General features: G+C 29.2%; 2 protein-coding genes across 6 annotated transcripts; both read left to right on the top strand.

Annotated features, from left to right (window-relative positions):
• The first annotated feature begins 5,921 nt into the window (after positions 1–5,921).
• LOC138942363 (uncharacterized) lies at positions 5,922–13,654 on the top strand. Of its 5 annotated transcripts, XR_011448295.1 has the most exons (6): positions 5,922–6,289; positions 6,366–6,527; positions 9,204–11,341; positions 11,721–11,952; positions 12,686–12,916; positions 13,085–13,654. XR_011448295.1 is itself a non-coding variant. In XM_070312546.1 (3 exons), the coding sequence occupies exon 3, from the start codon at positions 9,866–9,868 to the stop codon at positions 11,336–11,338; it is 1,473 nt and encodes a 490-aa protein (XP_070168647.1). In that variant the 5' UTR covers positions 5,922–6,289; positions 6,366–6,527; positions 9,204–9,865; the 3' UTR covers positions 11,339–11,472. The 5 variants fall into 5 exon arrangements, 2 of the variants coding, with proteins under 2 accessions (XP_070168647.1, XP_070168648.1); XR_011448296.1 differs by lacking the exons at positions 5,922–6,289; positions 6,366–6,527 and having other exon boundaries at positions 9,139–11,341; XR_011448297.1 differs by lacking the exons at positions 9,204–11,341; positions 11,721–11,952; positions 12,686–12,916; positions 13,085–13,654 and adding an exon at positions 7,190–7,466.
• Positions 11,755–16,044, top strand: LOC138942462 (uncharacterized). The gene is made up of 8 exons (XM_070312701.1): positions 11,755–11,812; positions 12,686–12,916; positions 13,583–13,741; positions 13,829–13,942; positions 14,026–14,148; positions 15,028–15,263; positions 15,486–15,657; positions 15,783–16,044. Exons 1-8 carry the CDS (start codon positions 11,755–11,757, stop codon positions 15,914–15,916), a joined length of 1,227 nt encoding a protein of 408 aa, XP_070168802.1. The 3' UTR covers positions 15,917–16,044.
• The last annotated feature ends 776 nt before the right edge of the window (positions 16,045–16,820 follow it).

The following is a 16,820-nucleotide window of genomic DNA, read 5'->3' as shown; positions in this document are numbered from 1 at the left end:
TTGAACAACATTGGTTTCTTAATTAGCGGTTGCCGTGTTTTAAACCGAAGTTATCTATTATCGCCGGTGCTCTTTCTGAATAACGTATTTTAATTTATGCAAAAAATAAATCTGTATATAAATAATAAAAATATCCTAATAATGCTTTTTTCTATGACTGCAGTCGATAAGAGATTAGTCGATATAGATGCTGAATAATATTTTGGGGGTTGGTCAATGAGATTAAAAAATTATAAAATTTCCTCACTTCATAATTGATTAATGCAGTGTTTCGGAACATCTGTAGTTTTTTTCCAACCGTAGCGTAGCCTATATTACCTACTGCATACATGATAGTTATCTTAACCTCGCGTGTTTCTCTCTATATTTATATTTTGTGTGATCGCATTTATAGTTTCAAAATATATATTTGTAAGTTTTTTAGATTTTCTGATCTTACTGAAGTGTCATTGAATAAGCATTTTTTGCGTGAAAGTGTTTGGGTACCATAAGAATGTACAACAAATTCTTAAATGTTGCAACAAGGTACATGACAGTTATTTTAACCTCGCGTGTTTCTTTCTATTATTATATTTATATTTAGTTATCATTTTGATAGTTTTTTAAAATATATATCTGTAAGCTTTTTAGATTTTCTAATCTTACTGAAGTGTCATTGAATAAACATTTTGTTCGTGAAAGTGTTTAGGTATTATAGGAATGTACAACAAATTCTAAAAATTTTGCAACAAGGCACATTATAATTAAAAGTGAGTAATTTTATTATTTTCATAATTTACATAATATTTTTAAGTATTGTGTTTTCTATTAAATTGAAAAAAAGACTGAATTGTGATGATGACAGTTATATGAGTAAGATTGTTATACAAAGGAAAATGATTTAAAGTCATATCTATTAATATTACATCATGTTTATTTTGATTTTAGCAGACAACAATAATGTATAAAATAATTTGCAAACCACACATAGATCCAGCTTGCATTGAATATCAAGAAGCAATCTATTACAAAGCACGAGAATCTTTTAAGCGAGAGTTCAATATTATAGTCTCCGCTAGAATCTTGTGATCTGTAATGGAATGATCAACGCTTATTCATCAACTTGCAATATCTATTGAAGCAATAATGAAGTACATCAGCGATACTGGGATTGTGCAACTACATTATGAAATAATAATATAAATATTGTGTGGTTTCTACTAAATTGAAAAAGGATTGAATTTTGGTAATAACAATTATACAGGTAAGATTATTATACAAAGGAAAATGTTTAAATTCGTATGTATTAATATCATATCTTATCATTTATTTTGATTTTAGCAGGTAACTATAATGGATATTAATTTGCAAACCACACACAGATCCAGCGTGCACCAAATGTTAAAAAGGAATCCATTACAAAGCATGAAAATCTTTTAAGCGAGAGTTCAATATTATGATCTCCGCTAATAGAATCTTGTGACCTGTAGTGGAGTAATCAACACTCATTTATATTGATAATTGAAATAATAAGAACTTTGTATTGGTGATAGTATTAGAAGATTGAAATGACATTTGTATATTGCTTATATATTTGATCTTTTTTATTTATAGTGAAATTTGTACATTAGAAATAATAAATTTGTCTATGGAGTGAATACTATTGAGATAATTTTGTAACTACATTATGAAAAAGTATGTTTAAGTTTTGTATGTTTTTACTTATTGAATTTAAAAGAAGAGACTAAATTGAATTTAAAGAAAAACAAAATCATGATGATAATAATTGCATATATAAGTATGATTCCTTTACAAAGAAGAAAATCTTAATGTCTTGCTGTCTATTAATATTATATATGTTTATTTTGATTTCAACAGGCAACAGTAATAAATGAATATTAATTGGCAAAGCATGCACAGATCTAGCGTATGTCAAATACCAAGATGAAATCCAATACAAAGCACGAGAATTTTTCGAACGGGACTTTAATATTATAATCTCCGCTAATAGAATCTTGTTATATGTAGTGGAATGCTAATTCATTAATTGTCACTAATAGTTGAAATTATAATAACTTTGTATTGTTGATTTATTAGAATAGTGAAATGACATTTGTATATTGATTTTCAGTTATTGAATAAATCATGGAAGACAGTGCTTTAACATATCACACTTTTATAAAGAGCATGTTGTTTTTATATATTATTATATGTACTATATATGTGTATCTCTCTTTCATATATGTATATTATTGCACATAAATAAGTAATCCATTACAAAGCACGAAAAATCTTTTAAACTAGAGTTCAATATTAAAGTCTCTGTACATACAATTTTGTAATCTATAATGGAATGATCAACATTTATCTATGAACTTATATTATTCAATATTTGTTGAAGCAATAATGAAGTTTATCCTTTGTTCGGGAGTCGACCTCGACGAAGTCGCCCGAATCTTTAGAAACGCTCAGAGATGAGCGAGAAGCAGTGTGTTACGCGAATCCGTAGATCCGCTGGAGGATAAGGAGAATGAGAAACGATTTGAATGCGGATTGTTTTGATTATTCGTTTATTTAGAATAATCGGAGCGAGCGACGGCACGTATTCCGCAACTCCAAGGGATATCTTCAAAATGTCCTGTTCATGACTGCCTTCAACGCGTATCGGAAATCTTGTAGAGCTTCTTGCTAGAAGCTCTCGCGAGAACGGATATCTTGCACGCGGCCGCCGGATGTTGCTTGGCGCGAGGCAGAGGACATTCGCGGAACGGTGAACGCGCGTCGACTCTCGGACTCCACACGCTTAACACTCACAAACTCGATAAGTACATAACAGGTAGGAATACAGACACTGAGGTGTCTTTCGCACTGAGTTCGATTCTCGATAGTCTGCTAGAATGTCGGTTGAGAATTTCCAGCGAGAATGACTAAATCGCATATGACACGAGCGAGATTAAACAAAACAGCGCGAAGTTCACAATAAGTAGCGCGAAACGACACGAGCGAGAATATGACACGAGAGAATATCATACGAGAGAGTATGAAACGAGAAATTATGATCGATTGCTATCGATCAGCTCGAATCGTCGTAAGCGGCAAACTCTTCGGACCGATTTTGAGACGAGTACTCCCACTGAGTAAGCGACACGAGCTCGAATATGCGAAAGAATATCATACGAGAAATGATGATATTCGAAACTATGATCGATTGCTATCGACCAGCTCGTATCGGTGTCAGCGTAAGACTAAATCGACCGACCGCTGAAACTCGCGCTCTGCCGATGTGAATAACAAGTTTTTCCGATTTCGAACCTTCGAGAACTAGCTGTTTGTCACAGTTTTTCATTCTAAAAGGAATGCGATCACGCACCTTTTTCTTTGTTATGATCAAGCGATCACGCGCCGATCGGCTGATCGCGACGATGCTTACTCTCGCTCGTGTTTTTATTTCTCGAGGCAATCGTGTTAATTTAACGGCGACGTTCGCCGATTGAAATTTAGGCATTGAATGTTTCAATTTTGAACATCCTTTATAACTGAAATGGCTTTACTAGTTCAGAGTTTATCTCTTTCCAATTGTCGGATGTCGTTTTTTATAGTATAGTTTTGTAATAATTAAAATTAAAATCGACTTAAAAATAGTTTTCATCAAAAGTAATTTTGTGTTGTTAATTCTTTATATTTTTTTCATTAATTCTTTTTTACTCGTTTATTGTGTTTGAAATTTACTTGTGTATTTTAAAATAGATGATATGATAGTTGATATATAGAATGTCGTTAAAATAATCGTTTCATAAAAAATAATAGTGTCGTCATATTAATCGTATGATATATTATTGTAAATAGTTTTGTACTGTCGTTGTACTAGCCAATTGGTAATTTATTTCTTATACATATGTACTAGTACATTTTATGTTAAAAATAAAAGTAATGTATGCGTTAGAAAGTAAATGTACTCTTATGTATGCAATAAAATATTTATTTTTTGAATGTCGTCAAAATAGCCCTTTGACATACATATATATATATATGTATGTCAAATTTGTATCTTTATTGAACATTATAACATTATGAAAATAAAATAACATTGCAGCGCATTATACGTTTATACATATATATATATCAGGGTTGGGAAGTAACGCGTTACTTGTAACGCCGTTACCGTTACAGTTACTTTTTTCCGGTAACTGTAACGGTAATGGCGTTACAAATTTTATTTGTAACGGAAAAAGTAACTTCGTTACATTTTTCGGTAACGAGTAACGAATTTAACAGTTACTTTTATCGTTACTTTTTTCAAATTTTTTGATTTATTTAAGATATTATTCTTGCTATTGTGCGTGATAAAATTTTTATCTTAACCGTAAAGCCGTAAGCAAATCGACCAATTAGCATTCTTATTATGTTGTAAAAATGCTTGAATGTGATTGATCAACTTATGGCTCTTGCAGACCAGTGCGATGACGCGACGCGCGATATCCAATGAGAGCTTTATCTTTTCGGAAAAGCAGAGCTCTCATTTACTACCAGTTCTAAGTACCTTGCAACGAAAATTAGAAAATCTCAATAAATCTGACCTTATAGATTGCCATTCATTAGTTGAAGCTATTCAGCAAGGTTTAAATAAAAGGTAACTTATTAATTTGATTAATACATATGTTATTTAATTTTAAATAAGGATTTAATTGAAAAATATTATTTTATTTTAAACTATTGATTCAAAAGTATTAATTTCAATAAAACAAACAATGTCGCTTAATTTACTATATTTGATTTTAGATTTCGTACAATATTTGAAACAGAAGAAATAATAATAGCAGCATGTTTACATCCAAAATTTAAGTTAAACTGATTAACCGGAGAAAAAAGAAAACGTGCTGAAAATTACTTGGAGGATTTATTGGGAATCCGATCAACTGAAAATTCTTCAAAAGCTGGAAAATCTGACGATCGCGATGATTTTTTCATTTTTGAGCAAAAAACGGTGCAAGATGAATCTGAACAAGAAGAATTGCAACGGTTTTTAAAATCAAATAATTGTAATATAGAAATGTTAAACGACTATCCAAAACTTAAAAAACTTTTTATTAAATATAATACAGCTCTACCAAGCAGTGCATCTGTAGAAAGAATGTTTAGCATCGGTGGCTCTGTATTAACACCACAAAGAGGGCATTTAAATGATGATACTATGGAGCAACAAATTTTATTAAAAATTAATAAAGAATTTCCATAAAATTTAATCATTTATTTTGTAATAAACCTTGAATGAAATCTTGCTTACAATTTTTTAAAAGTTTTTCTTATGCAAAATAATTTATTAGTTTGTATTGTAAAAAAGTAACGGAAATTGTAACGACTCGTTACTTTTTAGTAACTGTAACGGTAATGAGTTACTTTTTAAAATTAGTAACGAGTAACGGTAACGAGTTACTTTTTAGAAAAAATAACGGTAACGGTAACGAGTTACTTTTATAAAGTAACTTTGCCAACCCTGATATGTATATATATATATATATATATATATATATATATATATATATATATATATATGTACCCAATGAGAAATGACGGATCGGAAAAACGGCTATTAGACGGCCATGTCGTTTATGGTTGAAATTAGTATCCAGTTAAACCATTTTTCAACTAATCGAAAATTTTATTTCTATTGATTGTAGAAACGTTTTTCTGCAAATTTGCAACTTTTATTATAATATAAAACAATTTAAAAATAAATAACAATTAAATATCACAATGAGAAATACCGAATGAAAAAACGTCTATTAGGTATCTATTAGACGTCTATATTTCTCACTGACAGGAGTTATATTACCGACTGCGCGCATACCATAATTGCGCGCACCGCGACTACTACGTCATCGCCAATTCATGAGTCGTCATTTGCACAGTGCGCATTGTTAACTAAGAGACGACACGAGAAAGTTGTTTGCAAGTACGTTTCTTTGTTTGCCGCGCTTTTTTGTTTTCCCCGCTCACGGTTATACATTATCTGTTCGTAATTGTAAGGAGAGTATTTCTATCGAGTTACCCGATTGAAGCCAGTATCTATATTTGTGTTATTAGTATTTTACTAAATATAAAGAACATTGTGATTGCATCATTCACGTGTTTGGCTTTCGTACCCATTACCCCTTTTTTCTGCTCTTCTTCTATTTCTTGATACATATTTTCCGGGGTCTGGCGTTAGTAATTGATAAGCCAATACTCGTGTTGATATTCCTGTGACGGAATATCCTCAATACCTTACAAGTATGAAAAGAACGAAGCTGACCAACGAAGTGATAATACGGTATGTCTTGTTGCTTTATTTTTGCTAATTATTAAGTATTTTAAAATTATTCTGAAAAAATATTGTATTTTTCTAGTGCTTTTTAATTATCACATTGATATTCATATAAATATCATCTTCATCAAAGCGGAGATTGTTATTCCTGTATAATCAAACAGAATATAGAAATATATTAAAACAAAGCAAGGGAATTTTCGAGAAAAACCCAAATTTATTATCGATGGATTCTAACAAAGAGGTAAGTTTTTCAAATTTACTATATTTAATTTAACAGTTTTATATACAAAATCATGCAGATATCATGTCTTTTCTGAAACTTATCTTTCTTATGTTTACAATTAGTGCTAATTCCAAAATTGTGTACAATTATAAAACTTATGCTAATAAGATATTGAGTTGTTGAATAATCTTTTTTATATATTATAAATACCTTTCAACAGAAAATGCACGATACAAATATAAATTTTCAAAAGTGCTACAGTTATTAATAATATGAATAAATCTATGCACATTAAGTAAAATGCATTCTTCTTAAATAACTAAAAATATATATGGAATATATTAACTACACATATCTAAATATTTTATGTATAAATTAACATTGATTGTAATTCTAGCATACTAGAATATGGATCAAATGTAAACATTTATCAAATAATATTCTTAAAAATAATTAGATGACATAATAGAAAAATTATAAATATAAATTGTAAAATATTGATTGCTTCTCAACATTTAGCTTTATCTAGAGATCGTATCTAATCTAAAACATTTTTCTTAAAATTAAATAAAGTAAGAGATATTATTGAATGGTTTCAAATTCATTCTAGGTGATTTTAATAATTTATGTGAATTTTTGTAATTTTTGTAATTTATCTAACAAAAAATTTTATATTTAAGGCTCCTGAGTAGTCACCGTGAAACTCCGAGTTGACGGTGGCGACATAGGAATAAAGATACTGCGGTAGGAATAAGAACCCTGTTCAACGACTTATCATATAAGTCAGTGCTGGGATTTACTTGCACATTTTGGCCCGATTTCGTGACTCACGCTTATTGTTCCCCACTCACTGCTCGTGCGTTAGCAACGAGTCTCCAGATACGCGTAACTAAGGAACGCGACGCTTTGTCTCGCGTTCGCATAGAATGTATAAAATAATAAATTAAAATTGAATAAATTAAAAGAAAATTGCCTTCCAAAAGTGCAATTAAAAAAAACTTAATTTAATTAACTTTATTTTACATGAATAAATATTCGTTGCTAGATTGTATAAAAAAGAATGAGAAAAAAAGTGCCAGGGACAAGAATTGAACCCGGATCTGATGCGTGGTAGTCACCCGCTTTAATGCCCGAGCTACGTCGCCTTCTCAATAATCGACCTAACGGAGCTGTATATAAGAAAATATATTATTTAAATATTATTAAAATCAAATTTTTTGGGAAATGGCTGAGCATTGCGCTCTTCCTTTGCTCAAGTATTTTTCTAATAGAGTACTACACTATATAATAGATATATAAAAGATATATACTATATATATGTTACGTGTTAGCTACAAGTTACCAGCGTGTTACCCATTTGTCAGAATTTTTATGCAGCGCCTCACGTTGCAAATCGATGAACTATGAGGCGTGAAAAGTGACGTTTTGGCAGCCCAAATTATTCTTGCGTGCCATTTCGTAATTATTCACTTTATGCTAATGCTGTGATGTGTAACGTATTTGTGAAACTTATAAAATTGTCCGAAAACTAAGCTTAGGAAGTTAAGTATTATGTAAAAAGAACATTTTCCACTTCTTTCAACAGCTGTCAAACTACATGTTTCCCCGTATGACTAGGCTTACTTTGACACTCGTTTTACAGTTATTTATTACTTGTCAAAGGAAAAGCTTAGTTTTCGGACAATTTTACGAGTATACTAAAGCGATCTGTAGTCTTGTTTTTTAAAAATATTTATTTATTTAAAAATGGCACGCAAGAATTCTCAGCGTGTCATTTCTCGCTTCTGACGTCATCATTCCAATATGGCCGCGGCGACTACTCAGAAGCCTTAAAAGCACTTTCTTTACAATGCTAACATAATTAAATGCATATATTTGAAATAGTGATCGTTCATTATGTTTCAAGACATACTTTGTAACATTAATTTCTAAGAATAATATATTTGAGTTTGACTGTTATTAAATGCTATTTGAAACAATGATTGCTCATTATGTTTCGAGACATATTTTCTAACATATGATATTTAGATTTGACTGTTACAAGAATCTATTTTTACATTTCTCTTCTTACATATATTAGATAAAAGATTACATAAAAAAATGCAGTTTTATTATATGAGTAAATGAAAAAAAGCTGTATATTTAAAAACAGTTTATTTAGAATACTGACATACACACATACACACACATATATATATAGATAATTGAATATATATATTTGAAACTCATTATTTTTAAAAAATAATATATTTTCTAACATTAATTTCTAAAAAACAATATTTGTTTTTGACCGTTATGAAAAGCTTTATTTTTCTTATCTACTAAATATATAGTAAATGTAGCTTTTTCGACACACAATATACAAAATAAACTGCAAGCATGTATTCACATAATAAAGTAAAAACTGTATTCTTGTCATGTATCTAATAATCTAATATATGTAAGAACAGAAATATAAGAATTGTAATAAGTTATAATCTTTTTTTACATTATCCTTTCTTTCCATCACAACCTTTCTTACACATCACAAATGTGTACACAATTATTAATTGTAATTCAGAAATTAATTTCATATTCTTGTTAATCTCAAGTGAATAATTGAATAATTTGATATTTTTAAAAAAATTTATTGTACTTAAAATTTATAATTTGCAATTCTTGATGTATGTTTTGTTGTGGCATTAATTGAATCAGGTTGCTCGAAAGCTCCATCAATCTTTCAAGCGTAAAGCACAGAGAAATAGAATATGTCAAGAAATCAAACGCAGAAGATTGGAAAATATTAAGGCATTGATTGAATATCAAAATGTTGTATCTAGTGACGGTGATAATCGAACTGATAGTGAAACAAGTGATACTACTGAGGAGCAATACATTATTTTATCTGATAAAGATGGATCATTAATCGAAGACAATGTTCAAGTTGAAAATGAAAATCTTGGTAATCAAGCAATTGAAGCAGATGCATTTCAATTAGATATCGCTCAAAATGAAAATTCTCCAGCCACAGGTCATCCAAATGAAGCAGAACATTTCAATTCGAGTGATGATGATTTATTAATTTTTGAAAATGATGAAGAGAGACAGCAATATGTAATCGAATCTCTTAGTGAATGGGCCTTGGAAAGTGAAAATGTATCTATGAAAAAGCTTGATAACCTTTTGAATAGGCTGCATCCTGCTTTTCCCAGTTGTCCAAAGAGTTATAAAACTCTGCTGAATATCCCTCTAGTATTCCTGTTATTGACTTTGAAAGTGGTGGTCGATTTTGATATAAAGGAATCGAACAGAATTTGAATGCACTTGGTGTTGGCAAATATTTATTACGCTATGGTGAAATAACAATTGATATTAATATGGATGGACTTCCAGTTTCAAATAGTTCAACCTTGAAATTTTGGCCAATGTTAGGTAAATTAGTTGGAGCTTTAAATGAACCATTTATCATTGGACTTTATGTTGGACACAAAGATCCTCAAAATGTTTATGATTATTTAGAGAATTTGATTATTGAATTAAATGATTTCTTTAAGAATGGATTTGAATGGAATGGATCACGTTTTAAGTTCAGTGTACGCCATTATATTCTTGATGCCCCTGCACGCGCTTTTATAAAATGTATTATTGGACATAATGGATATGGTGGTTGTGAAAAATGCACGGTAGTTGGCAAATGGATTGCCAACAGAATGACTTTTGCTGATCTTGATAAACCACTTCGTACTGATGAATCTTTTCAAAATCAAGATCAACCAATTCATCACCAAAGTTATTCTCCTCTTCTTATTGTGGAAAGTAAAATGGTATCACAGTTCCGTTTGGATGCGATGCATCTTGTTTATTCTGGAGTATTCAAGAGGCTACTTATGGCATGGCTTGAATGGAAAGGTCATTTCAGACTCAGTTTAGATATCGTTGCATCCATCTCTGACCTGCTTAAAATTAGTCTGAAGTATTGCCCAAATGATTTTAATAGAAAGCGCCAAGATTTTTCAAAAGCACATTTCTATAAAAGCACTGAGTTACGAAGAATGTGTATTTATGATGGCATCTTTATCTTTTTTGGACCATTAGATTCAAATATTTACAAGCATTATCTCCTTCTTCATGCTGCTATTTATATCTTAGCCAGTCCAGTTTTATTTCGCACAATGCATAACTATGCTAATGAGTTGCTAAGAACATTTATCGTTCATTCTGATGCAATATATGGAGAAAAATTCATTGTTTATAATGTACACTCTATTTTTCATTTGGCTAAAGAATGTGCTGAACATGGAGAACTAGACAGTTTTAGTGCATTTACTTTTGAGAATCGATTGAAATCAATCAAAGAATCTCTTCGATCCTTTTGTAAACCGCTTGAGCAAGTTGCGAAGCGAGACCTGGAAAAAGACAGAATTCGATCTATTCGTCTACCTTATGATGGAAGTAACATTATTCTTTCTCAGAGACATATTGACCCAACTGAAACAACGCCAGGCATTCAGTATAAGAAGATGATTGTGAATGGTGTTACATTCCAGCTGGGACAGCGAGATTCTTGCCTAAAAACATCAGATGGTGATATTATGATCATAACAAATATTATTCAGAGAAATGACAATTCTGTGTGCGTAGTGGGCAATAAATATCGTCACTCCGTAGATTATTATGATTATCCACTACCTTCTTCTGTTCTTGGTATTTCGAAAGTAAGCCGCTTAAGTACAACAAGGAATGTTCTTCAGTTATCCAATATACAGTCAAAATGTTGGTTTATTCATATACCTCACAGCGAATCGTATCTCAGCATCCCTTTATTGCACACAATGTTTGCAATTCATTGAAGGGTATTGTATCAATTTAATCATATCAAGAATGAGAATTCGCAATAAAAAGGAAAAATAATACAATATATCAGAAAGATATAAAGAATTATATATATTTTTAATTAAAATATTTCTCGAAAATAAGTGAAAAATTTTTTTAGGCAGTAAAGATTAAATATGATAAATATATTTAATATACTTTCAAAAGACTAATCAACTTTATAATGTATTTTCAAGCTCTTTCTAGCATTTGAAATCTCAATACTGTTCTTTTTTATCCATTTATAATTTTTTTATAGAATTTTTTTTAACTCTGAAAAGTACAATATTGAAAAAGAAGAACAATACTAAAAAAATTTCTTCTATAATAATATCTTGTTTCTTTCTTCTTTCTCTTTAGTTTTTTGTTGCGAAATTTCTTACGGAGAATAAAGATGAAGAATGCAGTGATGAAAATGATGATGTATGTTTTGATGTTGGACATCGTAAATGGTTAAAAGAAAAAAATGAGACAGAAAATGCAGTTGTGTATTGGCCTCCTAAGCCATATTTGGCAAGTACTTATGCAAAGAAAGGGAGAGATCCTGAAGATGATTGGCTTATTTGTCCTGTACAAATCAAGCGGTGATATAGTAAGTATATCATATTATATTGGGTTGAATGAAAAGTGTTCGTGTCGTCTTTTTTGGTCTTCATCTGCTAGCAAAAAACGGAATGTCAAAAAGAGTATACAGAATGTCTCACAATTATCACCCAAGCTTTAGTAACACATTGTGGAAGTAAAATAGAGTAAAAATATTAATACAAAAATATCGAGGCTATATAATAATCTTTGATTTATAAGCGATAAAAGATTATCAATAACATCGCGTAAAAATTGCGCGCTTAGATTTGTGTATTTACACGTATACGTATCGATCATCTGTAAACTGTTATTGATTTTTTATGTCAAATAATATTGATTTTTATTGCATAGCTGATTTTATTGTATATCGTTTCTGTGTATGAGTACTATATATATATATATATATATATATATATATATATATATATATATATATATATATATATATATAATACTCATATATATAGTATCCATCATATATATATATATGGATACTATGGAGATAAATTAATATACAAAAATTAATTATTATAGAAAATTATATTTGTTTTACGTAAAATATTCAATTTTTTAAAATAGTAATTTGAATAGTTGTTCAATCATGTTAAATTTTATTAATTATATTATATTAATGGATTATTATTCGTTTCTTTTATTTCAGCTGTTATAGTTTAATTTAATTTTCTTTCAAGCGTGATTATTATGTATTTTCATCACTTATGTGTATTTCGCTTTTCTAGGTCATTATCTTAATGCTAGAAAAAGTGCTAAAGGTTTTGAAGAAAATTCAGCTTATGAAACGGAGAAAGAACTTGGAAAAGGGAAAAGAAAGCGATTTTGTAAAATCATACAAACTGATAGTGATTCAGACATTGAGATTCAAAAGAAAAGCAAGTTTCCTGCGCCTCCAAAAGTTCCGTTCAAATCTCAGGATATAAAGATCCATAAAATTAAGAAGCTTAATTCATCAAGTGAGACTTGACTTGATTAAATTTTCTTTAAATTTTTCTATTTTATTTAGTTATTTGTGCAAAAGTAAACTTTTTTAAGAAAGTTTAATAATGAAAGTTATTTCAATGTAATTTTTTTAATGTTTATTGACAAGAATTCAACTCATCAGAAATTTTTCTATTACTTAGATATCTATCTCCAGCCAGCTTCATGCTCTAAAATTAAAGAAAAAGGTTTTACAAACAATCTTGATTCATCCACTTCAGATGGAAACCAAAAGTATATTCTTAATGTTAATGTTATGAGCAACAATCCCATCTGCCAACATTTATCAAATGCAAATACGAATCTCAAGTCAATTCCTGATTCTGATATTATGCAGTCTGATACTGTGCAGAATCTTGTTAGGAAATAATCTTTGCTCTGCTCAGAAAATTTGAATTCTAATAATTCAATCGATTCGGTCAAAATACCTACTTGTGAAGACAGTACTTCGAAAAATATAGTAAAACAGAAAATCTCAATAAATAATTCTAAAAAAAAAAATTTAACTGTACTTGAAAAAGTGAGATCTAAACTCAATCTATATAAACAAAGCTATGAGAATAAACAAAGAACTGTGCCTCAAGTTAACTCTGCAAAAGTTTCAAATTCTTTTGAAGAAACTAATTTCATTTAATTTGAAGAAACTCCTAAAAATTCATTATTTGACGAGTTATCTCCTGCAGTATCAAATTCAGATTCATCAGATGCTATCAGATCAGAATCAAACTTCATAAAAAGTAAAAAAGAATGCAGAAAGGTTGTATCCTCAGATAAACAGATATCTGTCAACACAAGCATTGGTAAGAATAAAATGACTTTTTACTTATGTTTATTATACACACTTTTTAATTTCATATTTGGTTATTCTTTTTTTTTATCTCCTGCAGGATCAAATTCAGATTCATCAGATAGTATCAGATCAGAAGCAGATTTCATAAATAATAAAAAGTGCAAAAAGATTATATCCTCAAATAAACAGATTTCTATCAAAGCAAGTATTGGTAAGTAAATGACTTTTTTTTACATTTATTATACACATTTCTTGATTTTATGTTTGGTTATTCTTCTTTTTTATCTCTTGCAGGATCAAACTCATTGTCAGATTTACCAGATACTGTCAGATCAGAATCAGACTTCATAAAAAGTAAAACGCAATGCAAAAGGGCTGTATCCTCAGATAAACAGATTTCTGTTAACGCAAGCATTGGTAAGAAAATGACTTTTTATTTACATTTAATATACACACTTCTTAACTTTATAAATTTTTAAAAATTCCGGGCTAAAATAAGAGCCAAACACTATAAATAGCTATAATTATATTATACATATAAAATATAACGATCAAATTATACAAAGATAAAATATATAATAATTTACCTTGTATCATTTTCCATAGATGATATTGTTCTAGAGGAATTTTTGCAGAGTTTGTCAATCAATATCTTTTTAAAATTTATGTTCTTCGCTAAGCAATTATACATAACTTTTTCATTATATTCATTGTTGCGTTGGTTTCATCTAGATTATTGCCATAACAACTGATATATTTTATCTGTAACAGTATAAGAGCAAAAATATAGAGATCAAGTAAAACAAAAATGGATAAAAAAGCTGCAATAAAATTAATAAATGTCAGTATAAAGATTGAATAAGTAAATAATACAGAACAACTGTAAAATAAAGTATGTAAAATAAACAATTATAAAATGAGAAACATAAAAATCTAAGTAGTAATTGGATGCGTGTATAATTATTATGTCAGTGTAATTTTACCATAACAGACATATTTCCTGGATCCTTTACATATTTCTCAAATTTTCAGAAGTCATTAACAGACTTTAGAGGTAAAGCAGGTAAATTATGTGGTCTGATCATTTCTCTCCCGTGGGGCAAAAGAAAAGCCATCAATTTCATTTGATTTGCTATTGATAAAAAATTTTCTACGAAACTTAAGGCATCAACATCCGCGTTTGGCTCTTATTAACCCGAGATTTTAAAGAATTTGTGAATTTCGTAGAGCCTTATTAATTTATCTTGGCTTTATGTTTGGCTTCTTTCTTTTTCTCAAAACTTTTTACATTTATAGGTTCTGATATACAAGATGTCAACATATATCTTGACAGTATTTCTCTTAGAATTAATGAGATCAGCAGCAAGCTCGATGTATCAATAGCAAATCAAATGAAATTGATGGCTTTTCTTTTGCCCCACGAGAGAGAAATGATCAGACCACATAATTTACCTGCTTTACCTCTAAAATCTGTTAATGACTTTTGGAAATTTAAGAAATATTTGAAGGATCCAGGAAATATGTCTGTTATGGTAAATTACACTGACATATAATGATTATACACGCACCTGATTACCACTTAGAATTTTGTGTTTCTCATTTTATAATTGTTTATTTCACATATTTTATTTTACAGTTCTTCCCTATTATTTACTTACTCAATTTTTATGGTGACAATTATTAATTTTATTGCAACTTTTTTATTCATTTTGGTTTTATTTGATCTCTATATTTTTGCTCTTATATTTTTACAGATAAAATATATCAGTTGTTATGGCAATAATCTAGATGAAACCAAAGCAACAATGAATGTAATGAAAAAATTGATGTACAATTGCTTAGCGAAGAACATAAATTTTAAAGGTATTGATCCAAATTCTGCAAAAATTCCTCTAGAACAATGTCATCTGTGGAATATGATACAAGGTAAATTATTGCATGTTTTTTATCTTTGTATAATTTGACCATCATATTTTATATGTATAATATAGTTACATCTTTATGTTGATGTAATTCTATAAGTCTAATTGTAATTATGTATTTATTTTCAGGCGCTGTAATGTATAACAAAGAAGAAAGCTGTGACATAAATAAAATAAAAAAAGCTTGCCAAAATTGGCTTAAGCAAGCTCCAAATCGGAAGCAGGAAATTATAATCGATAAAGAAAAGAAATCACTTCCGTAATTATGGAATTAAGGATTAGAGAGTGTGGTTAATAACCGTTTCTTTTTGTAATTTGTCATAAAGATAAGAGCAAGATAATTTTCTATAAACTTTAATGTATAATATAATTATATCTTTTTTTATTACATAACTTCATTATATAAACTTTAATATTTTATAAGTGTCCTATAAACAATCTGTTTTATTAAATTCTATTTTATTAAACTTAGTTCTTAAAATCATACTTATTTATTTTACTCGTACCTGTTTATACAGAATAAAACAGAATATAAAGTTTTAAAGTGCATTCGGCAACAGAGGAATGTCCTAACAAATGAATTTACACATATCAGAACATATATGCATTTTCCATATATGTATATATCAATATCTATGTAAATTCATTTCTTAAAATATTCCTTTGTTGCCAAGTGTACTTTAAAATTTTATATTCTATTTTATCGCAAAATAAACGTCTAATAAGTACTAATAGATATCTTTTAAACGTTTTTTTGAACGTCTTATAAACGGCTAATAGACATTTAAATAAATGTCTTATAAAGGTCTAATTCGAAGGACACAAAAACGTCTAATCGACCAAATTTTAGACGTCTATATCAACTAATCTCTTTAGTTGAAAAGTCGTTGATTCGACGTCTTTTCAACTGATGATTTCTCACTGGGTATAAACGTATAATGCGCTGCAATTTTATTTTATTTTCATAATGTTATAATATTCAATAAAGATACAAATTATAATCAAACAAGAAACGTGTTTTAATTTTACAATGATCATATATAACATGTATATTTCTATATATACAACGTTTGTATTTTTATTTTATTTATTAGTGTTTTGTTGTGAGCAAACCTTTAATGTCGTGTATATATGTGTATATATTCATGTGTGTGCGTGCGTGCGTGC

Source organism: Polyergus mexicanus, unplaced genomic scaffold (assembly GCF_030449975.1).
Source record: "Polyergus mexicanus isolate NDT 795.1 unplaced genomic scaffold, iyPolMexi1.0 SCAF_22, whole genome shotgun sequence".
In the NCBI taxonomy this organism is placed as follows: domain Eukaryota; kingdom Metazoa; phylum Arthropoda; class Insecta; order Hymenoptera; family Formicidae; genus Polyergus; species Polyergus mexicanus.
Note: the sequence above shows the minus strand (reverse complement) of the source record. Positions and strands in the feature narration are given on the sequence as shown.

Bases quoted from the DNA above. Each gene is read 5' to 3' on its own strand.
- LOC138942462 (XM_070312701.1), top strand. From the start codon at position 11,755: ATGAAGAATGCAGTGATGAAAATGATGATGTATGTTTTGATGTTGGAC. The intron at 12,917-13,582 runs GTGAGACTTGAC...TTTAATTTGAAG, and splicing joins TAAGAAGCTTAATTCATCAA to AAACTCCTAAAAATTCATTA. The intron at 13,943-14,025 runs GTAAGTAAATGA...TATCTCTTGCAG, and splicing joins TTCTATCAAAGCAAGTATTG to GATCAAACTCATTGTCAGAT.
- LOC138942363 (XM_070312546.1), top strand. From the start codon at position 9,866: ATGGATGGACTTCCAGTTTCAAATAGTTCAACCTTGAAATTTTGGCCA.